Consider the following 27,214-nt stretch of genomic DNA (forward strand, 5'->3'; position numbering starts at 1 on the left):
GCTTCTCTTTCACAGCAGAGCAGGTGGCCTGAACCCATGTGCCAACAGTAACCGGGCCCAGGGGCCAGTGCAGGAAGGACCCGGCAGGTGGGTGCTGCTCCTGTGGCCACAGGAGGTTAGGAGTGGCTCACCGAGGTCACACAGCCCATAAATGCCAGAGGCAGGACTCACTCTCAGCAGCTTAACACCAGAGTCCCTGCTCCAGTCACTGGCTTGGGGCACCCAGGGACATCTCCAGTCATAGCCCCCACCTGCTACTGGGCCTTGGCTGCCACTTTCCCTGTCCTGGCTGAACTGGCCCATGGGGTGGGCAGGGCTGAGATGGCCAGTGCCTGGGTGTGGTTGGGCTGAGGGATGGGAGGACTCCAGCCTCGTCCCCTGCCTTCTCGCCTGCCCTCCCCTCCTCACGATGAGGACGTGTAAGCTCTGCTCTCCCCCAGTTTCCGAACTTGGTAGAAAATGAAGCCTCCTGACCATGTTTTCTCAACATTGCTGTGTGCAGTTTCTTGCTTCTAAGCCCCTCTCAAAGCTCGGGCAGACTTTCTTGACTGTGACCCTGGGGACAAGGTTTGGAGTGCTTCTGAGCAGCAGTGCACTCCCGGCCCCCGCTCCCCCTGCCCCGGCCCCCATGAATGTCTCTCCTGGAACCTCTCCAGCTGAACCGCGCTCCAAGATGTTTTCAGGTTGGTATCGTGGCCACATGTCTTGGGATTACAAGAGCAACAATTTCCCTGGCATGTGTGGTGGTGCAACAAACTGATCCTGGAGAAATCTGAGCGATGAATCCGCGATTAACCCATATGAAGTTGACTGCCATTAATATGTGCCAATACAATTATTGCTGTCTGTCTCCTCCACGAAGCTGTGGGCTGCTCAAAGGGGGAATTTGACCACGCTCATTTCTGTGTTCTCAGGGCCCCAGGAGTGTCTGCCATCGAGCAGAGTCCCAGAGCACGGCGACGGCGACCGTCTCAGTCCCTCCGCAGGTGCTGAGCGAACACTAACCCTGAGTCAGACACCACACTGGGATTCCACTGCCACCTTGGTCCCTGGGTTTGGGGTTTCCAGGTACACACTGTGAAAAAGCAATCACTTGTACTGGCTGCACTTCGAGTTCTTGCTTCAGAAAAGTTCCAAGAAGAAGCCCAGCCCCGCAAACTGGTAGGATCCGGAGATGCCTGAGTTGGAAACTAACTCCCCTGATCACCATCCTGAAAACCCCACCCAGGGAGGAGCTGATTTCCTATGCATGCGGCGTATGTAGAAGCATCATCTGCTTGCATCGACCTCACTGGCCACCCTCCCAGGTTGTGCTCATTGGACTGTCACCCACCACGTGATCAAGCCCACACATTGTGTGGGTAACACCGTGGCACGTAAGGCTCTCGCTCCAGCCTCATGGAAGCGCAATTCCCACAGCGCTGCTGCAGATAGAGGGCGCCAGCCCAAAGGGGCACGGGGTCCTGATCCCTGGAGGGCTACGGTTCCCTGGAGGGAAGGGACACCATTATCTTTACCAAACAGGGGGCCCTGGAGAAGACGCTGGCCCTGAGGGGTGCACCTGTGCCCGCTCAGATGTGCACACCCAGAAAGGAGCTTTTTTTCCTGACTTTTTAGCCTTCTCTCTTATCTGTGAATTGAACGAGGGCCTGTCCATTTCACCGTATCATAGGCAGAGCAAAACCAAAACCTGGGGGCTCTCTAGAAAGGTGAATTAACTGGATACACTAACATTTTAAAAATCTTTCTTCAATTTTTAAAAAATTTAATGGGAAGTGGTGACTTCCATGGATGAGCATTTTCTGCCCACCAGTGCGTGTGTGAGACCCCTTCGCACTTCGCCAGAAACAACTACCATAGTTAGAATGATGAGAGCCGATCTCAACTGAAAATGCCCCTTAGAATCGTTAGGAACTGGTGACTGTTAACACGACCATTTCACAGAAGACAAAACCGAGGCACTATGTCCTGGAGCTGGGCACCGAGGTGAAAGGCCAGGCAGTGTGAATGGCCAAGGCTCGCCTCTGATCACTGCTGTTACAGGGGAAATTGTGTCCCCCAAATTCATATGCTGAAGTCCTAGCCCCCAGGACCTCAGAATGTGACCTCATTTGGACATAGGCTCTTTATAGAAGTAATTCAATCGAGTCACTAGAGTCGGTCCTAATTCAACAAGACCTGAGTCCTTATAAAAGGGGGACTTTAAGGCACAGAAAGACGCACAGAGGAAAGACGATGTGAAGAAGACAGCCATCCACGAGCCAAGGAGAGAGGCCTGGAACAGGTCCCTCCCTCAGCCTCAGGAGGAACAAACCCTGCCAACCACTTCATCTCAGACTCCTGGCCTTCAAAACTGTGAGAGAATAATTTTTGTTTAGCCACCCAGTGTGTGGATCTTAGTTACGGCCATCACAGGTAATGAACAGCAGCCCTCACCGTCCACACACACAGCTCTCACTGGAGGTGGCTGACTTTGACTCTGCTCCTGTGATGAGCTGGTGCCCTCTGTACATGGCGCCTGGCGTGAGTAGGACAGACATGGTCCCTCCCGCACTGAGCTCACTGACTTGGAGGGAGATGGGCAATAAAGAGTGGTCGGGGGTGGAATCAGTGCTGGGGAGGGAATCTATGGGGCTGCTGGGCACGTTTAGGGAAGGGGAGTTCTCTATAATCTCCACAGGGACAGGGGCAGGAGATCCAGAGCTCAGGGCCACCACTGGGAGATGAGCTGGGGCTGAGTTCAGTTTTGGACTTTTTTTTTTTTTTTTTTGAGACGGAGTTTCACTCTTGTTGCTTAGGCTGGGGTGCAATGGTGCGATCTCGGCTCACTGCAACCTCCACCTCGGGTTCAAGAGATCCTCCTGCCTCAGCCTGCTGAGTAGCTGGGATTATAGGCGTGTGCCACCATGCCCCACTAATTTTTTTAATTTTTAGGAAAGACCAGGTTTCACCATGTTGGCCAGGCTGGTCTCGAACTCCTCACCCCAGGTGATCTGCCCGCCTCAGCCTCTCAGAGTGCTGGGATTACAGACATGAGCCACTGCACCTGGCCATTTTGGACTATTTAGAATTGCTCCTTCCTGTCTTTTTTACCTTTCAATAAACAGTTCTGCCCAACACAGTCCCACCCCTACCCTGAAAACCCAGCTGTTGGAGGTGCAAAGACTCTGGACAACGACGCAGCACTTCATCCCTCATTTCAAACGTCAGGAAACTGAGGCTGGCAGATGAAAAGAGACTTTCCCAATGTCCCCAATTCTCATCCCCTGGTCTTTCTGCAGTGCCACCAGAGACCAAGGATCCAAGCACCCAACCTGAACACCAGCCAGAAACAAATGTAAATGTTTTCCCATCATTTACATTTCATTCCCTATTTCCTTCTTGGTCACTTCAAGGTGCTCATCAATTCTGCTGTTCCACTGGACCTCCACGTGAGCTATTCTCTCTCTCGCTCTCTCTCTCTCTCTGTTTCTTTCTCCCTAATCTCTGTAATTCTCTCTCCTTCTAGAGGCAACCGGACCAATTACAAAAACAATGATGATAATAATAACTCCGATGCGCCAGGAAGCCAGTGCAGGACATACATTTAGAAATGAATTTGGAACATCATGACTAAAACAAGTTCCACAGCTTTAGGCACCAGGTTCAGCCCTCATCTGTTTGGGTGGTTGTAGAGAAACGTAGGCTCTTTTACAAGAAGATTCACAAATATTAAGATCAATATCCTGTCTGCTGGTACTGATGCTGAGTTCTCACTCGCTGGCCTTAGGATGTGTTGAGTCAGAACACCAGCTGGTAGTTACAAGGTAAAGTAATTCCATGTACTGCTGGTAAAAGCAATTTTAGCAGTGGGACATTGGATATACTTATTATCGAGTGCAGGTGTGTCTCTATTCCAGGAAACTCGGTTTCAAAAAACAAAATGCCAATTTACCAAAAAAATAGAAGACAGAGGAAAAGAATTGCCGGATGTCTGTCATTTTAACTGTTAAAGTTGAGCTGGGCCTTGGAGACCATCTAATCCAATGTTTTTTTCCCCAAAATCTTTTTATTCAAAATCCCAAACACTGAACAGATGACAGTGAAGAACAGTTCCTTAGGTAATTTAAACCTCCAAAGCCTGGAGAAACACTTTCCCTGCCTCTGGAACTGTCAGATCATCTCTGCAGGGTCCTAGAGTCTGGGAAACAGCTTGAAAACACTGAAAAATTCACAAATGGTCCTTCCTCCTCCTTTGAATGGAGATCACAGACTCCATTACCTCCCGGGCTTGTGACTCCTGGCACAGTTCTACTGGCCCCCTTGGTGAGGTTACACGGTCCTGTTTCTCCCGGTTCAGCCCACCCACCCCTTTCACAACCATCGGTACTCAGTGCTGCACTCTCACCTCTAGGGGGAGCTCTGGGTACCCTCCCTCGACTTGCTGGCCTCTCTGTACCTTCAACCTTCTCTGTCCACCCATTCCTAAGGAGAAGTGCTGACTGGGGTCAAAGGCAAGGGTAACACCAGGTCAGGGAGTGAGTAAAGAGGGCAAAGTCCTCATGTCCCCATGGAGTGGGCACCAAGAAGCACAGAATATGGATGGGAACCCATCTCTGCTCATGAAGCCCACAGGCCTTACATGCTAATGGTCAGCAAGCAGGTGTGATCCAGCCTCTGCTCTCGGTACCTGTCTCTAGTGCTTGAAGGGTGTTAAAGTGGGAAGGATGCAGGTTTTCCAGCAGGTTCTCCCAGGGTAGAAGTCCTAGGGAGATGTGAAAGGGGTGAGGGGTCCTTGAAAGCCCACTCCATGGGGGTGCAATGCAATGTGCTAATGGCCTTACACGCAGGATCCCACTTAGTTCTCCTGGTTGTTCTATGGCTGTGGTTCTCAATCAGGGACAACTGTCCCCCAGGGGATATCTGGCAATGTTTGGAGTCATTTTGGGTTGTCATAACTGGGTGGGGAGTTCTGCTGGCATCTGATGGGTGGAGGCCAGTGATATTGCTGAACATCTTAACAATGCACAGGACAGCCCCGCACCACAAAGAATGATCTGGCCTCAAATGTCCATAGTGCCGAGGTGGAGAAACCTGTGCCATGTACTACTATTCTCCCCATTTTATAGATAAGAAACAGGCTCACTGAAGATCACTGAGAGTCTAGGTGGCAAAGTCAGGATTTGAACCCAGACACATATGGTTCTATGTATAATATGACCACGGTGCTGTCACTTCCCTGCTTAGGTACCATGGATAGTACCACACTACCTACACAGTAAAGCCAAATGCCTCCAGCTGGCCACAGGTCCTTTACAGACGTCTCCTCACTATCCTTCTGACCAGTGGGTAGGCCAAAATGTTTGTCGAATCAGCCCTAGCTTCCACTTCTCTACCTGAGCTCACACTATTCCTTCCAACCATTCATATGTGACCAAACTTCAATGTCTCCTCCCTCTGAAATTCTCCCCTGCTCCTCTAAACCTAGGTCAGCAGAACTTCACCTGCATCTACCAGTCTTGTGGAATCATTGCTGTGTGTGTATTTACTTACTTGCATAATAATCAGCATGTCTCCTATGTGCCAGACACCGCCTATGCCCTGACCACATTTTCTCATGTAATCTCACACTGATCCTGCAGGTGGGCCTGATAAACCTTCTTTTATAAATGAGGAAGTCAGGGATCAGATGAGGTAAGTGACTTAGCCCAAATCACAGCACCAAGAAGCACAGAGTGTGGATGGGAACCCATCTCTGCTCATGAAGCCCATTGGCCTTACTTGCTAATGGTCAGTAAGCAGGTGTGATCCAGCCTCTGCTCTCAGTGCCTGCCTCTAGTGCTTGAAAGACGCTAAATTGGGAAGGACACAGGCTTTCCAGCAGGTCCTTCCAGGGTAGAAGTCCTAGGGGGATGTTTCCTGAGTGCCAGCCATTCATCAGTCAAGGAGCTGGGTAACTAACATAATCAAAATCATTTAATTCTCAAAGCAATCCTATTGGGTAGATATAATTACTAATTTCTTCTTGTTAACACAAAAGGATTCTGAATATTCGGTCTGTTTAAAAGAGTTGCTTAGGATCCCAGATGGGGTACCTGGTTAGAGCCAGGGTTTGAACCTGTGAGATTCCCTTAAGATTATTTTTCTCTATTATAAGGAAGCAGCTTTTGACTGAGTTAAGGGGAAAAAAAATTCTAGCCATTAGAGCTGTCCAAGAGTGAAAAAGATTCTTTCTGGCAGTACGGCGCCCCCTGGATCCTGAGGATAATCAATGAACAGATGGGTGCTCACCTGTCGGAGAGACTTTGAGGTTTGTTGGGACAATGGCTGGCTAAAGGTCTGTCCATCTCTTCTCTGTGGATATGGTCAGGGGAAGGGAGATCTCCTCATATCACTTTCCATAGTGTTCTCTGGAGAGGCAGTAGTCAGAATGCCAGGGTGACTAGGGCACCAAAAAGAATTCTGACGAGTGGCACCTACTTGGGCCTTTTTCTTTCACTCAGCAGGCCTGCCAGGGTAAGAGCTAAGATTCTAGTTTGGCTCAGAGAGAAGTTGGATCCTACTTATGTCTCCTGTCCAGCCTACAAGCTCCAACCAAAAGCACAGGGTTCTCTGCATCAGTGATTCCCAGCGTTTTTGGCACCAGGGACTGGTTTTGTGTAAGACAGTTTTTCCACGGACTAGGGTTGGGGGGATGGTTTCAGGATGATCCAAGTGCATAACATTTATTGTACGCTTTATTTCTATTATTATTATATTGTAATATATAATGAAATAATGATACAACTCACCATAATGTAGAATCAGTGGGAGCCCTGAGCTTGTTTTCCTACAACTAGGCAGTCGCAACTGGGTGTGATGGGAGACAGTGACAGATCATCAGGCATTAGATTCTCATAAGGAGCACGCACCCTAGATCTCTCGCATGTGCAGTCCACAAGAGAGTTTGTGCTCCTATGAGAGTCTAATGCCACCGCTGACCGGACAGGAGGTGGAGCTCAGGTGGTGATGTGAGTGATGGGGAGTGGCTCTAAATACAGATGAAGCTTCCCTGGCTCACCTGCTATTCACCTTCACTCCCTGCTTTGCTGTGCGGCCAGTTCCTAATAGGTCACAGACCGGTACCCAGCCCCCAGGGTTGGAGAACCCTGCTCTGCACTGTGGTCTCAAACCTGCCAATGGGACTTGGCCCCTCTGCTGTCCATAAAGAGTGCTTGGCTCCTTGTGAGGAGAAACAGCTGTTTTTCTGGATCCCTGGCCAACAAGCCATAGTACCAGTTTTCCACCCATTATTTTCAATGCGTTCCAACTTTAAGATCCTAGAACAATATTGGGAATTCCCACTATGACCTTTTTATTTGAGACAGAGTCTTGCTCTGTCACACCCAGGCTGGAGTACAGTGGCGCGATCTTGGCTCACTGCAACCTCCACCTCCCAGGTTCAAGCGATTCTCCTGCCTCAGCCTCCCAAGTAGCTGCGATTACAGGCACTCACCACCATGCCAGGCTAATTTTTTTTTGTATTTTTAGTAGAGGCGGGGTTTCACCATCTTGACAAGACTAGTCTCGAGCTCTGACCTCAGGTGATTGCCCTCCTCGGCCTCCCAAAGTGCTGGGATTACAGATGTGAGCCACCGCGCCCGGCCTCCACTGTGACTTTCTTTCCTCTTTTGGACGTAAGGAGCTTCCTGGATCCTACCCAAGGATATTGTCACTGACATTACTGAGGAATTGCAAGAGTTGGGGGTAACTCCTAAATTTACATCGTCCATGGATAAATACGAGTGTTTTTCAGCACAGCTTTTTGACTAAATCAACTGTTTCCAGTATGAAAAACAGAGAATAAATTATTTGCATAAACTTTTTGTCTTTTGGGTCAAAGAAGAAGCCCGTCAGGAATATCTGGGAGAAAGATTTACAGTAGTACATGACAGGTGGTGTTCTTTCATTCCATTACTTTGTTGCCATGTCAAAGGCCTGGATGCCCCATCATTTGCTGCTTCCTCTTCCAAGAAGCATCGTCCTTAAAAAGAGCATCTGGATCTTTAAGCAGAAAACTCAGAAGAATTAAAAAATAAAATAGTTTATTTGTGAATCAGCAGGGACCACTCCATCCTTGGGGCTTTTTGCCAAGCTATCATCTTTGATTGCACAGACCCATGAGGAATGACTGCGAATATCCTTTCTGTTGGCAGGAGGCCAGTCACGTTTAGGGCAACTGCTCGCCAAGGTCATTGCTGTGATTGATTACATGAGATTAACAGCCTCTGGCGGATGCCTGTGTGCTCTGGTTCCACCCTCATATTCCTCCTCTGAGCATATATATCAAAGGAAACAGCTGACAAGAAATGAACCAAGCAGGAACACCACACAGGCACCCGTCTTACACAGCCCCGCAGCAGCTCACAGTAAACCTGTGGGACATTAATTCTTTTCATTCAGTCAACAAGCTCATATTTTCTTTGCATTCTAAGAATGCAATGTATAGTAATTATGTTTTTGAGGAATTTAGGGGAAATAATTGAGATCAAGAGCAGAAAATTGTTGCCGGACTACGGGGTGATAAGTAATACTTACTTGCGCTCACAGTGTTCATGGTGTACAAACTGCTCTCATCACTCATTCATTCATTCATTCAACAAACATTCATTCAACATCCATTATAACCATGCAATGGGATATCCACAATGCCCTCAAGGAAGGAACCTTCTATATACATGAATATGCATGTATGCAAATGACTGAAACAACATTAAAATCGTAGTTGGTGGGAGAATCTCGCTCTTTGCCTCTGTCAGCTCTGTGCTGGGCACTGGTGCTGTGGAGACGAGTCTCAGGCAAACCATGTCTCCCACAGTCCAGGAACCCAAGAATCCTAAAACTCCAGCTCCGCTAAATAGACAGAAAGGATATTATGATTCCCATTGTACCAATGAGGAAACCATGGTCCTGAGACATGGTGAAGTGACATCCTTTTCAAATGATACTTGTGCAAACAAATAACACCTCAAAATTAATTTTAGTCAAAATACTTTCTTTTTTTGAGACAGGGCCTCATTCTGTCACCAAGGCTAGAGTGCAGTGGTGCCATCATGGCTCACTGCAGCCTTGACCTCCCAGGCTCAGGTGATCCTCCTGCCTCAGCCTCCCAAGTAGCTGAGACTACAGGCGAGTGCCACCATGCTCGGTTATTTTTTTTTTAATTATTATTATTTGTAGAGATGGAATCTCCCTATGTTTGCCGGGCTGGTCTCAAATTCCTGGGCTCAAGCAATCCTCCCACCTCAGCCTCCCAAAGTGCTGGGATTACAGTGCTGAGCCACTGCGTCCAGCCAAGACATAATACTTTCTGCTCAAATAAAAGTATGTGTTATTACCGCCGCCAAATAGTCCCATTAATCATCTTCAGCTAGTAAATGTAAATGTAATAAAATACAAATACATACTGAATGTCTCATTTTTATAGGACACTGAGTTACATATTCAGGGAAGATGTAAAACAAACAAAGAGAAAAAAGAAGCATAGTCTTCACCCTTCAAGATTTTCCAATCAGCTAGAAAATCAGACATGGAGACCTTGTGTTGTGGGTTCAAAGGGGACAGTGTTTGAAACGACGAGGCCAAGGCGCTTTGATGTTTGACCTGTCACTGATCCGCTGTGGGCCTTTGTGTAAGACCCTCCCCCTCTGGATGCCTCTTTCCCATCTGTACAATGAGGGGGTTGGACCAGAAGCTCAGGGCGTTCATAGGCGGCACACAGGCATCAGGACTGAAACCTGGGGGGCAGTGACTCTTCCACCAGTTCTCCTTCCTGCACCGCGTGCCCTGTCAACTCCACCTGCCCAGGAACAACTTGAGCCCCCACTGCATAGCCCCTGGTGTGCACCACACAGGCGCCTGTCTTACCCAGCCCCGCAGCAGCTCATAGGCTGTGACGCCCAGGGACCACCAGTCGACAGGGTACGAGTATCCGGGGCCTCCGTCCATGTACACCTGGAATACTTCTGGGGCTGTCAACGAGAGGACAAACAGAACATCATTGTGTATCCCAGTTTATGGCCACCACCCCTTAGAGAGGGGACAAAGAGAGAAATCGAGCTTCTTTTTTTTTTTTGGAGACAGAGTTTTACTCTGCCGCCCAGGCTGGAATGCAGTGGCGCGATCTCAGCTCATTGCAACCTCTACCTCCCGAGTTCAAGTGATTCTCCTTCCTCAGCCTCCCGATAGCTGAGATTACGCGCACCTGCCACCACGCCTGGCTAATTTTGAGATTTTTAGTAGGGATGAGGTTTCACCACGTTGGCCAGGCTGGTCTCGAACTCTTGACCTCAGGTGATCCGCCCACCTTAGCCTCCCAAAGTGCTGGGATTACAGGCGTGAGTCACCACATCCGGCCAGAAATCTAGCTTTTTTGGACAGTAAAACCTGTACTTTTTTCACTATGCCACATGGTTTACACCCTCAGTAAGCCATGAACTGCCTGAGAACAAGTTACAGGCATCACCGGAGGCTCTGGAGTGACACTGCCGGGTGGAATGCAGATGGGACGCCCTGAGGGGGCACGGAAGGGCTTGGTGAAAGTGAAGACATGTCCCTGGAGGGGGTGGACTGGTGGAGCATGTTCACTGGGAGAACTGGTGGGGTAAACCCAGAGTGAAGAAGAGGAACAGAGCCCCCAAGGGGCTGAGAACCTTGATAAATGAACACTTAGAGCTCTCTGTGCCTGGGGCCTATCTCAGGGACAACTCTGTTTTAGCATAGGTGGCATCTAACATGAAATACCCACAGTGGGTAAATCCGCAAGACAGAAAGCGGACTGGAGGTTGCTAAGGGCTGTGGGTGGTGAGGGGAAGGTGGGAGCACCTGTTTCATGGGTACTGCTTTTCCTTTGGGGGTGAAAACAAATGGGCTGGAACAAGAAAGAGGTGGTGGTCATATAACACTGTGAATGTACTAAATGCTACTGAGTTTTCACTTTAAAATAGCTAATTTTATCTTATGTGAATTTCACCTCAATAGAAAAAGTACAGTGAAGGTGATGGAGGCCCAAGAGTGGTGGACCCTTCTTCTTCAGGGTACTGCATTTGTCCTGGGGTCTTTGTCCCTGATCACTCTCCAAGGGGCTGAGTGGTGGGTTGATCTCAGTGCCTCACCCCCACCTCACTAGGCCAGGAGTGCATTGTAGGGTCTAATTGTCCATGTGGGCTTCCAGGAACATTTTGTGAACTGTTGATTATTTCTAGTAAATTAATTTGCAGGAATAATTCCATTTTACAGTTGTCAGAGCAGCCGAAATCTGCCCTGGGGAGTCACAACCTGTTGTGATTAAAACTGTCTCAACTCAGTTTCTAGATGGGCATTCACTCGGCATGGAAAGAAGATCCAGGATGAGTTGACCTGGGGGCGCTGGCTGGGCAGCTTCACACTTGAATCTGACCAGCAGCCACTTTCTAGCTGCCCCCTGGTGATATTCTCCATTTGGTTCACATTTTCTAAGTGCACTTTCACCCATGGGCTCTCCTTTTCTCTTCACAACAGCCTCTGGGGACATGTTTTAAGGGAAGGTTCAGAGAGGGCCAGCAGTATGAAGAGGTCACACAGTCAGGAAATGCAAAGCTGAGATGCACACGTTACAGGTCTGCTGAATTCCTGTTTGAAGTAAGACTTGTCTCAACATTTCGTTCGGTACAAACTACATACTTAGTGCCACATGGTAGAATGGTGCAACTGGGAATTCGAGAACATGCCCCTTAGATTTGGCCCTTAAAAAGGAACTGACATCATACCCTGGGAAACAGGAAGACTGCCGGTGCTGCTGGAGTTGCTCGTTAGTAATAAGCTACGTACCTTCTCTTTGCCTCAGTTGTGTAGAATGTAGATAATAATAATGGTTTATTCATTGGGCTGTTGTGAGGATTAAGTAGATTAAATAAGATAATCTATACCAAGAGTTTAGCAGGATGCCTGGCCCGTAGTGAGTGCTCCATGAACATCAGGCATTACTAACAGTCGAATCATCACTCCAACCTCTGCTTCCTCTGCCATGCCTCCCCATCGTCCATAGTTACCCAAAGCAGAAATCTGGGAACCCTCCTAAATGCCATCCTCCTTAGCCTCATGAACGATCAGTCTCCAAATTCTGTGTGTTTTGTATCTTCAGCATCTTTTTGTCTGCCTCTTCCTATCAATGATAGATCATCCTGTCTCCAAAGTCAGTGATCACACTTGTTCATTAAGCATTGGATGAGTGAATATTGAATGCTTTCCTAGTACATGCTGGGCATTGTGCTGTGTTATTCTGAATCCCACCTGGATCCTACCACTGAGCCCGAAGCTGAGCTTGAGCCTACAGGGACTTCCTTCCCTGCACCGTTGTGTGTGCCTGTTCCTGTTCTCAATCCTGAGGGCTCAAGAGAGAAGGAGTCCCGTCATGCTTGTCTGTGTGTTCCCAGGGCCTTGACAGCTGCTGGCCCAGCCCACAAGCTCCAATAGCGCAGGGTGCACCCAGCAGTGCAGAATGGCTGTGTGTGCTGAGATGTTCCCCATCAATCCTTGTCACACCTGGCAGCCCCAAGTCCGTTTAGAACTCAGGATAGAAGCAGCAGCAGAGTGATCCTGTCCTGGCTGTCATGCCCAGTCAAGCGACAGATGTCTGCAGTCCTAGAGAGGGTAACATTCCCTCCCCCTGCCCCACATACACACTTGGAGCTGATGATAGAACACAACAATACTGATGTCATAATCCCTGTGCCACCAGAATGATGTCACTGGCTGCTCAGAATCCCAGCACTTAGACGCGAGAGAACTATACAGGTTTAGAGCTAGAAGGACAGGTGTGAGCCACATATCTGAACAACAGCAACCATGATTTACCAGCTGCCATGTTAAGGATTACATGTGTATTACCTCTTTAGTTCTCCCCCAGCCACCCAACAGGATAAACGCTACGATGATCTTCATTTTTCTGATGAGGAGGCAGAGGCATTTGGAGGTGTAGTGGGCCAAATCATTGCCCGCTAAAAGCTATGTTCAAGTCCTAACTCCTGGGACCCGTGAATAGGGCCATATTTGAAAATAAGGTCTTTGTAAATGTAATCAAGTATCTCAAGATAAAATCATCCTGGATTTAGATTGGGCCTTAACTCCAACGACTGATGTCTTTATAAGAGAAAAGAAAGACCTGAGACACAGAGAAGATGGCCATGTGAAGACAAAGGCAGATAGGAGCCATGCGGCCACAAGCCCAGGAAGGCCTGGAGCTCCTGGAAGCTGAAAGAGGCAGAAGAATCCTCCTGTGGGGTCTTCCGAGGGGCACATGGCCCTGCTGGCCCCTTGATATTGGACTTTCAGCCTCCACAACTGTGGGAAAATGAATTTCCATTGTTTCAGGCCACTCGGTAGTAATTTGTTTTGCAGCCACAAGAAATGAATACAAGGGGTAAGGAACTTGCCAAGGTCACCCAGCTAGCATAGCAGAGCTGGGATTAGCACCTCTTGGTTTTCTGACTTCAGGGACCCTTCCCCTGTTCTGGGTAACTGACAGAAGTAATTGAGTTACCCGGGGATTGGTGCCCTGGTACACCCTTCCACCCTCCTTCCTTCCCTCCCAGGGCCTGGTGCTTAGCCCAGTATACAGAAGGCACTTAATAAATGTGTGGACTGGCTCTTTCACCCTGATGCCATAGGGCTTGTCTGGCTCACTGATGTCTGCATCAGAGGTGGAAACAGCTCACAGCATCTCGAGATGCCAGCATCGCAGGGCCGAAGGGTCCTGTGAAACTCATCGTGTTCACACATGTCCTTGTTAGAACCGGACACTGGACCCGAGGAGGAAGAGGGGCTTGCCTCAACCACCCAGTAGTGCCTCTGAAGTCAAGTCTAGAATTCTTGGTCCTGACTCCGAGGTTCAGGGAATTCCCATGACTGTCACAGTGATACTCAGCTGCCAAGTCTGTATGATTCTACCTCCTAATCGCGTGTGTGCCCTCCCTTCCTCGCCAAGTCTGCATGACTCTACCTCCTAATCGCGTGTGTACCCTCCCTTCCTCGCCACGTCTGCATGGTTCTACCTCCTAATCGCGTGTGTACCCTCCCTTCCTCGCCACGTGTGCATGACTCTACCTCCTAATCGCGTGTGTACCCTCCCTTCCTCACCAAGTCTGCATGATTCTACCTCCTAATCACGTGTGTACCCTCCCTTCTTCGCCTTTGCTCACATGCTGCTTATGTTCTGATGCTTGCTTTCCCTTCTAGTACCCTAGGACCAGCATAGCTTCCAAGCTGGTCCTCTGGCCCCTGAGACTCCTCCAATCTGTCCTTCTCACTGCTGACCGGGGAGTCAGTTTTCTGACATGCCACAGATGATGGTATTCCCTACTAAAAGATCTTCCCATCACGGTGGCTGTTTCATAAACTGTGTTGCTTGCAATGCCACTGGCTCCATGTCCTTCCAGCTCTAAACCTGTGTAGTTCTCTCGCGTCTAAGTGCTGGGATTCTGAGCAGCCAATGACATCATTTTGGTGGCACAGGGATTATGACATCAATATTGTTGTGTTCTATCATCATCCTTGGAGCCTTTCGTGTGCTGATGTGCTTTGGTGATGTTCACAGAGGCCCAACTCAATAGCAGGCATGGCTTGGAAATGTATTTGACTTGATCCTGGAATCTTTCCTAGTTTTAATTTTTGGCGGAACACAAAGTACTAGGGGCTGGGGACCAGTCTGGCCCAGAGGGTAGTTCAAATCCACAGCCCAGCACGGAGGCCCCAAGCTGTCTTGTGCTGCCTCGTTTGCCTGGCTCCATGCTGAGTGCTGTTCCTGGAACACCCTCTCTCTGTCTCTGGTCCTGCCACTCTTTCCCAGATCACAGAAGGTGCAGCCCTAGGGTTACATCCTCCAGGAACCTACCATGTGCCAGACAAGGATCTTCACAGATACAGTGGACTCCTCAGAATAAGTCTCTGCTGTTATCACTTCCTTGCCGTCTCCCCCCTACCCAAGCCAGATAGGGGCTTCCTCGTTTCCCCCATGCTCTTCATCTCCTCATGCATTTTTGCTTATCTGTCTCCCTTTTCTCTTGACTGCAAGCTCCTTGAGGGCAGAGACTGTCTTGTTCTCTCTGGTGCCTCATCCCTTGCCTGGTACCAAGAAGATACAAAGGAAAAATCTGTTGACTGACTAAATAAATAAACGGTCATAATAAAAATAGCAAACACTTCTATTGCCCTTGTTGCGTGCCAAGCACTGTCTAAGATCTTTACATCCTGCTAATTAAAAGAGTTAATGTTTAAGGAGCATCTGCTCTGTGCAAAGTCTTGTTTTAAGAGTACTGATTCATCTTCACAACAACATAGGCTTTGAGCTGCTGCTCAGGGTTCTTGCAGAGGAAGGAGCCAGTTGCTCTGGGATGACACAGAAAAGGCCGGGACTGAGGACCCCCTGGGGCACCTGTGTGATAAAGGCAGCTCTAGGGGCAGCAAACAACAAACCAAGCAGATAATTGGGGGAGGGTGTAGCTATGCCCAGAAAGGTTGTCCAGGGTCCAAGACCTAGTTACACCTGCTTGGATTATGGATGAATAAAATTCCCCAAGGCCTTCCACGAAACAACAACAACAACGACAACTAAAACTTCTTCCAATGCTTTGGTAAGGGGAATGGCCAACCCTGAATCTATTTATCAGCCATTGGAAATGCCAACTGTAACTGCCATCATGTCCATAGCATTTGTGCAGGGCTTTGTGAGGAACAGGTTCCTTCACATGTCAGTCTTTTCATCCTTGAAGCATAGGCCACGGATGAAGAAACCAAGGCCCACAGAGATTAGGGGGTATGTTCAGGGTCATGGAGATAATGAGTGAAGGAGCCCACACCGGAATGTCAGTCTTATGACTTTAAGGCCAGGGCTCAACACAGCTGTTCCACTATTACTATGAATAGTGGCTTTACTGACAATGCCAATAGTTGCAATAGTAATGTGGCAATTTATTGAGCCTCCTATGTGCCTGAAGCTCTTCTTAATTCTTTACATATGCTATTCATGTCTTGGAAAAGCTAACCTTGGCGAGCACTTCTAGATGCTAGGGACTGTGCTGAGCGTCCATGCGTTATCTCATTTTATCTCACAAGGACCTTGTCAGGTCAGTACTACCTCCATTTCGGGAAGCCAAGGCTTGGAGGCAGTAAGTACCACACCTGAGGTGACACAGCTACCGAGGCTTATTTGAACCCAGTTCCATTCCCCAAGATCAACCAGAATGATGACAACCTAGTTCTGTCTCCTTCAAAGGCCATACATTTTCCAGCAATTATGCCATCTTTATAAACATGCTGCATATAAAAATCATATCTATCCATGTACGTGCACACATATAGCATATACTCTCTATGTTTCATATTCCAAAATGTCCTGATGTTCATAAACTCTCTTAGTTTTGGTTGCAACTGAATTAGTCATCTATTCGTTTTGGTTCCAATTGAATTAGCAGATAAAAGGAGGATAATAAATGTGGTTTTGCTATTAATAAAAGTGATTTAAAATCCTCTTGAAACTGGATCTTGATTCACATTCCCTGACAGTGCCTGCTTTCTTGCCCACTAGCTTTCACTGCATGGGGTGCATGGTGCATGCTCTATGGATTCTTGTGAGTCCAAAATACACTGGGTGGACACTGGGCACCAGGGAACTCTGGCTGCCCTGCAATGGCCTGGAAAGATCAGCCTCACCTCCTGCTAACCATCTCTACCAGTGGTTGAGGCAATTCTGCCAATGAAAGTTTGAAATGAAAAGTGAGTTTTGATGCCAAGGAGCATTAGGGCATCATATAATGGGCCTTCTAGAAAAGCAGGAACATGGGGTGTGAAATGAGAGATCGCCTTTCTTTCTCTTAGAAATGTAGATGCGCATGTGGTGGGATTTGCCCCCTCACTAACCACACAGAGTTTACTTCCTCATTAGACTAAAAATACGAAAAGCATACAATCACCTCCTAAAGTATAATTATTAGCCTGCTGCAGTGAGCTCTGTGAATATTGCTGAAGGTTTTGATATCTGCAGTGGAGTGTGAAATGCTATTCAACATCTAGCCTGCAAGCTGACAGCCTTCCAGGATCTGTTTCCACAGGTGTTTGCTCTCTTCTTGACTGGGAACACAGAATTACTAAATTTTGGCTTAGACAGGGCCTTCAAGGTAATTTCCTTCCTCCCTTAAATGTTATGGACAAGGAGGCCAAGGCCGAATGGAGGAGTTAAATGACTTCTGGCCCAGCTGGGACTAGAACCCAAGTCTCCTACCCATTGATACTTTCTTCAAGGCAAGACCATGTCTCCAGCTTGCACATCCTGGCTGGCAGGATGGCCAGATCTGGGTAGCCAACACCCACTGGACACTTCCACCTACGGTCCCATGGGCACAACTCAACCTGTCTGAACTAAGCTCTCGAACTGCCCCTTCTCCTGAGTTCTCAATCTCAGCCACAAGGGTCTTTTCAGCTGCATAGTCAGAAACCTGGGCATCAACTTGGACTCTAGGACTCTTTCAGCCTTTGTGTTTGATAATTAGATTGGTCACCAAGACTTACCATTTTTCCCTTCCAGAAACTTCCTCTCTACCCTCCTCTCTATCCTCCACTCTGGTCCTTTTTCATCTGTGTCTGGTCTCATTGTTGCTCCCTCAACCACTTGCTTGTCTCCAGCCTGGGGCTCTTCAATCCCAACTCCACCTGCCCCTGAGAGACTTCTAAGTAGTAGAATCAGTGAAACAGAGGGATTACAAACGTGGTCATTACTCAGGCCTGCAACTGAACCTCAGCTCCCATGTTTACTGGCACAATGACCTTGGGTAAGCTGCTTAACCTCTTATACGTACCTCAGTTTCCTCATCTGCAAGAAGGAATAACAATGTCTGCTACATAATCTTATTGTGAAGAGAAAATGGCTATGTATCTGTTGATTAAGCACATGGTAAGTGCTCAATAAATGGTATCTAGTATTATTGTTGTTGTTATTCACATGTTTAAACTACTTGCTCAAAATCATTACAACTTTCCTATTTACTATAAAGTTTAAAAACTTCCTAAAAGCAGGCCCCAGCCACCCTCATATTTGGCCACTATTCTTGTTACACCCATTGTGCCAGCTTCAAACAATAGGATATACTATATTTTGAATCATCAATGACTTTAGCCTGCTTTTCATACTCATGAACTCCTATTCATACTTCGAGACTCAGACCACATTTCACTATGGGATCTTCACCAAGTCCCTTGCTATTCCTGTTTCCCATCTTACCCTCTCTCCTGGCATATTACTAATACATCAATCTATGGCCTAGATTCTCACTAAACTTTTGCTCATTTCTTCCTTACAGCACTTATCATGCTCTATTTTAATTAATAGTATACATGTCCATCTCCCCCACTGGGTGGTGAGCTCTCTGAAGGCAGGGACATGCCTAAGTCAGCTCCAGATTCAAAGGATTAGCACGTAGCTGATCTAGAAGTAGATGCCTAATGTGTCATAGTGGCAAATAACTTAAGTCACAGCGTCCTGGCTTTGAATCTCAAAGGGTACCTTTGCTGGCTGTTTGTCACTGGGCAAGCATTTAACTTTGAGTTTCAGATTCGATGGAATATAATAGCCCTTACCCCATAATGAGACAACTTATGTGACACATTTACTTCAGAGACTGACATAAAGTAAGTTCTCAACAGATGTTAGCTAGTTTTTGTTATAGTAATTCATTATTACTGAATGGACAATGAAATGAATGCATAAATGGAAGCCCAACTCATCAAGGCACATATTGTACATGTTCCCCAAATGATTCAAGAGCTCTGCCATAATTCATTGCATTAAAGTGGGCTGAGAAGCTGTGGAAAGAAGAGATAAGTAGCATGCTTGGCCTCTCTCTTAATCCTTTGGGGAGTAATTTATATTTCTTTGGCTCTCGGCTACTCAGATGAACTCAGGTGTCACCCGCTTACATATTAATTTGAGATAACATGAAACCACTGCATCAGTCTGATAATTTTTCTTTTTGGGGAGATGCTAGTAACATTGCTAGCAATAGAAAACTCATTTCACTAATGTATGCAAGAAACTGCTCAGCTGTTGGCCATTAGTATTTCACAGGTATGCATAGGAAGAAGAAGAGGAAAGAAAGCTTAATTGGCTAATGAGTAAATAGGTAAGCTCTGATAAAGGGCAGAAATAAATGATGCACCAGTGCCAGAAAGATACTTCATGTTAAATGCGTCCGATTCAACTAGTAAATTAAAAAAAAAAAGACTTTTGGAAGTTTTCATGGAGAAATGATATTCTAACTGGAAGCACAGAATTAGAGTCGGCGCATTTTACAGTCAATATGTGAAACTTGAGATGAACTTCTAAATAGCATATGAGATGATAGAAAAGTTAGTTTATCCAGTACCACTCTCTTAAAGGATTCCAAATTCTCTATTTATCCAAGACAATTAATGTTCTTTAAAATTTTCCCTTGAACTTGCTATAAAAAACCAAAAGCTATAATGCAGCACACAGGTAACACATAATCTGGCCCTACACGTCTCTCAAGGGTTATCTTTCTTGCTGACTTTGCTCAGGTCACATTAGTTTTCTTTTGGTTCCATGGGCCAAGCTTCTTTTGCCTCAGGGCCTTAGCAAATGCAGTTTCATTTCCTTGCCAAGATCCTGGGATCAGACCATTAGTGTTTTCCTATTGCTGGAGAAAGATAGGATCAATGTGACATACCCCTAAGATCCCCAAGACCCATTGACACAGAGCCTACCTAAGACAGGCTGAACCAAAGCAGCAGAGGACATGTACTCTCCCCACCCCCTGCCACATCAGCAAGTGGCAAGGAACTAGAAACAGAAGTCTATTGCTAGGGAACAGGAGCTTAAAGAGAGACCCTATTTAAGGCACAGATTCACAGAGAAACACTAAGTCAAAGGTGGAACAGGAACATTGAGGATAACACTTTGGTAACCACACTGAAAACAAACTCTAAAGCTGATCTTTTGAAAATAACCACAGAACAACAAAACTCAAGACGAGCTCAACTCCTAATTAGATTGACTCAATGCTACCTCCTCAAAAAAAAAAAAAACAAAAAAACAAAAAAACAAAAAAAAAACTAAATGCAAAGTATTAAAAGAAACATGTCAATTTCCAGGCCTAAACATTTTCCTTTATATCATGCAAATGTTTTAATAAAAAATTATTGGACACAGGACAAAAAAACAAAAACTCATTGTGAAGAGACAAAGAAATCAATAGAATCCTACTCAGATATGAACTAGATGTCAGACCTAACAAACAAGGAATTTAAAACATTTCAAAGGCTCTAGTGGAAAAGTAGACAGCATGCGTTAACAGACGGAGATTTCAACAGAAAGATAGAAACTATAAAAGCAGATGGAAATGCTAAAAACAAATGCCAAAACATAGTGCCAGAGATAAAGAATGCTTCCAATAGGTTTATCAATAGACTTGAAGATAGGTCAAAAGAAATTGCCTGAAGTGAAACACTAAGAGACAAAAGTGTGGTGGGGGATGGGGAGAAGAGAGCATGCAAATATTGTGAGGGAAAATATCAAAGATCTCACTTTTGAAATCCCAGAAACAGAGTAGAGAGAGAATGGGTCAAAAATATATACATTTGCAGAGATAATGACCAAGAATTTTCTAAAAATGATGAGTAATCAAACCACATACCCAAAAAGCTCAGAAAACACCAACCAGAATAAACATCAAAAAGAAAAAAAATCCAATATGCCTTGGTACCTCATATCTAAAACCAAAGAGAGAGAGAGAAAATCTTGGAGTCAGCTGAAGGAAAAAAGCATATGACCTACAGAGGAACAGGGATAGGAATTACAGCAGACTTGTTGTCAGTAACACTGCAAATCAGAAGCAATGGAGTGGCAATATTGAAGTGACTAAGGAAAAAAAAAAAACACCCTCTTAACCCAGAGTTCTGTATCTAGTTAAAATATCTTGTAACAATGTAAGGAAATAAAGACTCTTTTCCTTATATAAGCAAACCAAAAGAAGAAAGAATTCATTACCAGTAGATTTTAATAGTCAGAATTATTAAAGGAAGTCCTCCAGGTAGAATGAATATAATAACTGCTAGAAAACTGAAGCTACACAAAGAAAGAATATGAAAATAGCAAAAAGAAGGTAAATGTAAAGTTTTTTTTTTAAGTTTTAACCACTACAAAATATAATTGATTATGTAAAGCAAAAATAAATTCTATGAATTATATATTTATAGTAAAAAGGGATGAATATAATGAATTTGGGTATATTATAAGATTACACATGCTGTAACAGATTTTAAGGTGTTTTCTGACTAATTGAAGAAGTATATTGCTTTTTAAAAAGGTATAAATACTAAGCTAATGGAGAAGTTAAAGTGGACCATAAGTAAGGATTAACTAATCCAAAATAAGGAGGAAAAAGAGGAACAAAGACCAAACGAAACGAATACAAGAAAAGGCAAGATAGTAGATTTAAATAAAATTATCTCAATAATTACATTAAATATAAGTGGTCTAAATATCAACCACACCAAGTTGTTACAAGAAAATAGAACTACGGACAAAAATTCCTCAAGAACCTAGATGTAAATATCATGAACAAGATATTAATACACTGATTGCAGGATTATATGTAAAAGATATGTTATGAGCAAACAGGGTTTCTTCTGGGAAGGTAAGGCTGGTGCAACATTTCAAAGTCAGTCAGCAGTATTTCAACAGACTATAGAAGAGAAACCACAGGATTATCTCCACAGATTTAGAAATGCCATGTGACCAAATTCAACATGCATTTATGATTTTAAAAAAACTGAATAAATTGGAAGTAGAAGGGAACTTCTTCACCTTATGAAGCACTGCAAAAACCTTACAGCTGACATCATAACTTAAAACTTCTGCTTTTAAAAAAGACTCTTAAATTGATCTAAGTACAGTGGTGTTTATAACTAATTGATCACAACTGGTAACAAACTTCTTTGTTCCTTTAGCAGTCCCACTGCTTCACTTGAATAGTCAAATAAAAATAAATTTAAGAAGACTCTTTTAAGATAATAGAAAGACAAGCCACTGACTTGGAGAAAATATTTTTAGAATATACATCTGATAAAGGAATTCTATCCAGGATATATTTTAAAACTCTCAAAATGTAATAAAATAAAATAATCCAGTAAATGTTTTTTTCTTTCTTTCCTTCTTTTTTTTTTTTTTTTTGTTGTTTAGATGGAGTCTCGCTCTGTTGCCCAGGGTGGACTGTAGTGGTGCAATCTTGGCTCACTGCAACCTCTGCCTCCTGGGCTTCAGCTTCCTGAGTAAGTGGGATTACAGGTGCATGCCACCACACCCAGTTAATTTTTTGTAATTTTTAGTAGAGACAGGGTTTCTCCATGTTGGCCAGGCTGGTCTTGAAATCCTGGTCTCAAGTGATCTGCCCGCCTCAGCCTCCCTAAGTGCTGAGATTGCAGGCATGAGCCAGTGTGCCTGGCCAAAATAATCCAATAAATTAATGGGCAAGTGACTTGAACATATACTCCACACAGAAAATATGTGGATGTCAAATCGGCAAGTGAAAAGATGCTCAACCCCATTAGTTACTAGGGATTTGCAAGCTGAAATCATGACTGACCTGTTAGAATGCCTAATGACCTCAATGACAGGACAATACCAAGTCCTGGGGAGGATGCAGAACAACTGTGTCTCTCATTTGTTGCTTGTGGGAATGTAAAGTGGTTTAGGCATTCTAGAAACCAATTTCGCAGTTTCATACCAAATGATCCAGCAATCCTACTTCTAGGTAATTATTCCAGAGAAATGGAAATTTAAGCTCATATAAAACCTGTATGCAAATGTCCATAATAGTTTTAATCATAAATATGTAAAACTCTAAACAACTCAAGTGTCCCTCAACTGATGAACAGATAAAACATGTGTATGTATATCCAGCAATAGGAAGGCACTACTGATACACACGACATGAGTAAGTCTCAAATACATCATTCTAAGTGAAAAAGTCACATTCAAAAGGCTGCATACAATATGATCTCATTTATATGACTCTCTGGAATAGGCACAATCATAGGGGTAAAAAACCAATTGCTGGTTGCCAGGGACTGGGAATGAGGAACTTTTGTGGGGGTGACGGAACCCATCTATATCTTTATCATGGTGGTGTTTATCTATGACTGTATGTGTTTGTCTGAATTCAGAGAACTATACACTAAAGGAGTACATTTTACTGCATGAAAATTATTCCTCAAAACTAAGCATCTCAAATTACATATTTATCAGTTTGATGATTTTTAAAGTGACTGTTTCCCTCACGAACAGCCAAACCAATGAGGGCAGGAATACTTTGTTTTATTCACACATGCATTTTCAGCTCATAGAACACTGCCTAGCATGTAGAAGGTGCTCAGCAAATCTCTGTTGAATGAATGAATGAATGAATGAATGAATGAATGAATGAATGAATGGTTCTCAGGAAAGATAATGGGCAGCGGAGCCTCACTGACCTAGGGCCGAATGCTGGCTTTGCCACTTTCTCTGGGAAGCAAACTTCACTTTCCCTGGCCTCAATAATATCTACAAGGAGAGCACGACACTGCCATGGCGGCCCCACTGTCACGGGATCCTTGGGGTGTTGCTTCCCCAGCCGGAAACCCCCATGGCTGGTGGTGCCTTCACCTGAGTTTTTCCTCAGGCCTGAATGGTTCATTCTGCTCGCTCGGCCTGGCAGGCTGCACTCGGCTTGTGCTACCGGCCCAGATCCCATGCCTGCCAAGGGCAAGCCAGGCAGTCAGCAGTGAGGGTTGCATGAGCGAGCGAGCATGGGGGTCCGGGCATTGCACACAGGAAGGCATGCTGGCTGTGGTGGGGTGGACAGCTCCAGGTATTGGCACGAGCGCCAGCTCCCTGCAAGGCTTCAGCTGGACCAGGCATACTGAGAGTGGCTTTCACTGTGGGCACTGGGGAACATGGTGGTGCCTAGAAGCTTGGAGATGCCAGGAACTGCAGAGCCCCAAAGAGGGCATCACAGCCCTGGCTTGGGGAGCTCCTAAGTCTGGGCTCCCTGAAGGGTTACAGTTCTTCTCTGCTTCTCTCCTTGTGTTCACAACGTGGTGAGCAGGTGGGGGGCATATTTCAGCCCTGTTTGTGTTACAGCTCTTTCACTCCCACCATTCGGCAGGTCCTGAGTTCTTGTCCTGTGTCCAGGAAGAATGAGGTACATGGACAACTGGAGGGTAAGCAACACAAAGAGGTGCTTTATTGAGCTACACTACAGCTCTCAGGAGACCTGAAGTGGGTAGCTCCTTTCCACAGGCAGATTGTGCAGATGTCTGTTCAGCTGTCAGCTGTGAGGAGACCCACAGTGGGTAGCTCCTCTCCGCAGGCAGGTTGTCCCAACATCTGCCCCAGTCTTGTTTGGGGTTTTTATGGGCTTCAGAGAGAAGGAAGTACGTGGTGATTGGTCCATGGGTGGCCATGGGTGGGCCTGGAAAAGGCATCACAAGTTCTCACTCCGGTCAGCAGAACTGGCAGCCCAGACCTCAGGCTTCAGACCATCCCTGGCTTGAAAGTGGGGCTTCATGGGGACCCACTCCTTTCCACCCAGTAGCCTGTCTGCCTCCTGCCACTGTTCATGGTGCTCATGCTGTTTGTGCTGATGGGCTCCTGCAGGCCAGCTATGAGCCATTCTCAGCACCCTTTCAGTCTCCCTCTCATGCTTGTCAGTGCCCAATGTCTGGAGGGGGCCAAGGTAGCAGGGGCATGTCAGTGCTGCCCTGAGTATGTGCATACCTAGCTGGTATGTACCCAGGCTTGGCCACAACCCCACTCTGAAATCAGAGTGGGTACCAGGAGCAGGGAGAATCCAGGCAGCAGGAACAGGTGCCCCTGAGCCTATGGGGGGAATGGGGTTTCCCTGAGAGCACAGGGATGCCCAGGTCTGCAGCTGCAGCTGAGCAGCTACAGCTGCACCCAGGAGGGCAGGGATCTCACCTCTCCAACTCAGAAGGGGGCGGCGGGGCTTCCACCTGTTCCTGGCTCCTGTTGGCTCCGTGGAGCACAGAGCCCTGGTTGCACCTCCCCCACTGCAGACAGGCCACTGCTGCCATCACCACCAGCATCCCTCTGTGCTCACTGCAGTGTCCTGGGGGAAGGGAACTGACATTTGGTGAGTGCTGACAATGCAACAGCCCTATCATCTCCCTAGAGCACCCACCATCCCCCGGCCAACCGAGACCCTGCAGGGAACTAGGATTTGGTTAGTCTGTTTCCACAACTGGAGTGTGAGTTCCATAAGGCAGGGGAATGTTGAAGTTAGTCCTGTGTTCCCAGTCTTTGGCATACACCAAATAATCATTGAACTATTAGCAATCGGAACAAACATTAATATTGGCTACTGGTTTTGAGTAGTTACCTTTCGTCAGGCATTATGCTATATGCCTTCCATACTTAATGTCAATATATCCTCAGAGCAACCTCCTGAGGCTGACTGCATAAACCATTAGTCCCATTTCTCAGACGAGGATTCTGAGAGGTCCTGTGGTTCAGCGGCCAACATTTCCTGAGTGTTCATCATGGTAAGTGCTTTATGCGCACTATGTCTGGTAATGAGATTCACCCAGGTTCACTCAGCCACTTAGTGGAAGACACCCAACCACCCCATGCTGAAGCCCACACTTCACCTGGACCCTCCATGAGCCTGACCCCTAATGCTTTCCTGTTACTCATCTATTTCTCCAAGGTCACCACTCTTGAGGCCCTAATCCTATGAGTCTGATCTCAGTGGTCTCCAGCATTGAACCTTCCACTGGTTCCCTGGGCTCTTACCACAGCATTCAAGACTCCTGTGCTTTGGCCTGTCTCCTCTCTCCCTCCCCACCTCCTCTTGTCCTAGAAGCTGTAAAACAATGGAGCTGCCAAGATCTCCCTTCACACAATGGTGCTTCACTCCTCCATGCCTTTGTATGGGCTGTTCCATCTGTGTAAATGTCCTCTCTGTATCGTTACCCAACAGAGCACCTCCTTAAAGTCTAATTCAGATTGTCACCTTCTCCAGGAACCGGTCTTAAAACTGTCCAAAACGATCTCACCTCCCCCTTTTCATGCCAGAAGCACCTCCTTCCAGTAGCTACACCATCGTCCTCCTTGACTGTGACCTGTGTACGACTATGTTCATACGATCTGCGTAAGGACTGGGAGAGCAGTATTTCCCTCTGCAGTCCCAGTGCCTAACTAAGCCCTGTACCTCCTAAACACTCTGCAAATGTTTACTGAATGAATGCCCTGCTCTTCATTTCACCTCAAATTAATAAACTCTGAAGCCCCGTGTGGCTGCTGGAACATTCTGACTTCTAATCTGGCACATTTTAGAGAGATCTTTTTTTTCTCCAATTGCAAATTCCATCTGCTCTTTTAATTAATGAAAATTCAGCCCTATGCAAATTTTTCTTCCGGGATCATCTTTTGTGAGTTACCTCTGGGAGCTTACTCATCAGCCCATTTTCTGAATCTGTGTGGGGAACATTCTGGGAACTTGTTATTGGGCCTTTGAACTGAACAGCTCAAGTGAGTGAAATAAACAAACCTGCCACTTGGCATTAGGAATTTACAGCCCCAGGAGCTGCAAGATTTGACTTTATTGAGAGAGCTCTCCCTTAACCCCATCTTCCCCACTAAACTCCCACAGACTGGTACTGTTCGCCAACTACAATGTCTGAAAATACAACCATTTGGAAAAATCAGCTGTGTCCTCTAAAGCCTATAAAAATCTCTTCTGTACATTTGGCCATTAAGTCAGGCCTGAAGCTTTTCTAATCGGAAGGACATCAGTAGCCCCAACTCTCACCTACAGCTGGGACAATGAACTTATTTCTTGGCTGAGAAAGTCGTCTTTATAATTCAGGAGCTCAGTGTCAAAAACGCAGCTTGTTGTAGCAGCAAAAGCATAGACTTCAGATGCAAACAGACTTGGCTTCAAATCCTGGCTCCTTCGCTGACGAGCTGTGTGGCCCTGGGCAGGCTAATTAACCTCTCCGGACCTCAGGTTCCTCACACATAAAATAAGAGAGATGTAGAAACGTCGTGTGAATCTTCCGAGGATTAAATGTGAAGACAGGCAGGTAGCGAGGTCCCAATACAGGCCAGATTTCTTCTCCCTTTAGAAAGCAGGGCCATGGAGGAGAGTGCCCA

The 27,214-nt window shown here is 46.2% G+C and overlaps 1 protein-coding gene across 7 annotated transcripts in view; it reads right to left on the bottom strand.

Moving 5' to 3' along the window:
* STK32B (serine/threonine kinase 32B) overlaps positions 1–27,214 on the bottom strand; it is a 408,290-nt gene that overhangs the window by 41,188 nt on the left and 339,888 nt on the right. For all 7 annotated transcript variants that reach the window (XM_005554457.5, XM_005554455.5, XM_065544765.2 and 4 more), the window contains one exon: positions 9,886–9,989. In XM_005554457.5, coding sequence (XP_005554514.3) covers positions 9,886–9,989 — 104 coding nt within the window. The remainder of the gene's footprint in view (positions 1–9,885; positions 9,990–27,214) is intronic.

This window comes from Macaca fascicularis, chromosome 5, assembly GCF_037993035.2.
Source record: "Macaca fascicularis isolate 582-1 chromosome 5, T2T-MFA8v1.1".
In the NCBI taxonomy this organism is placed as follows: Eukaryota; Metazoa; Chordata; class Mammalia; order Primates; family Cercopithecidae; genus Macaca; species Macaca fascicularis.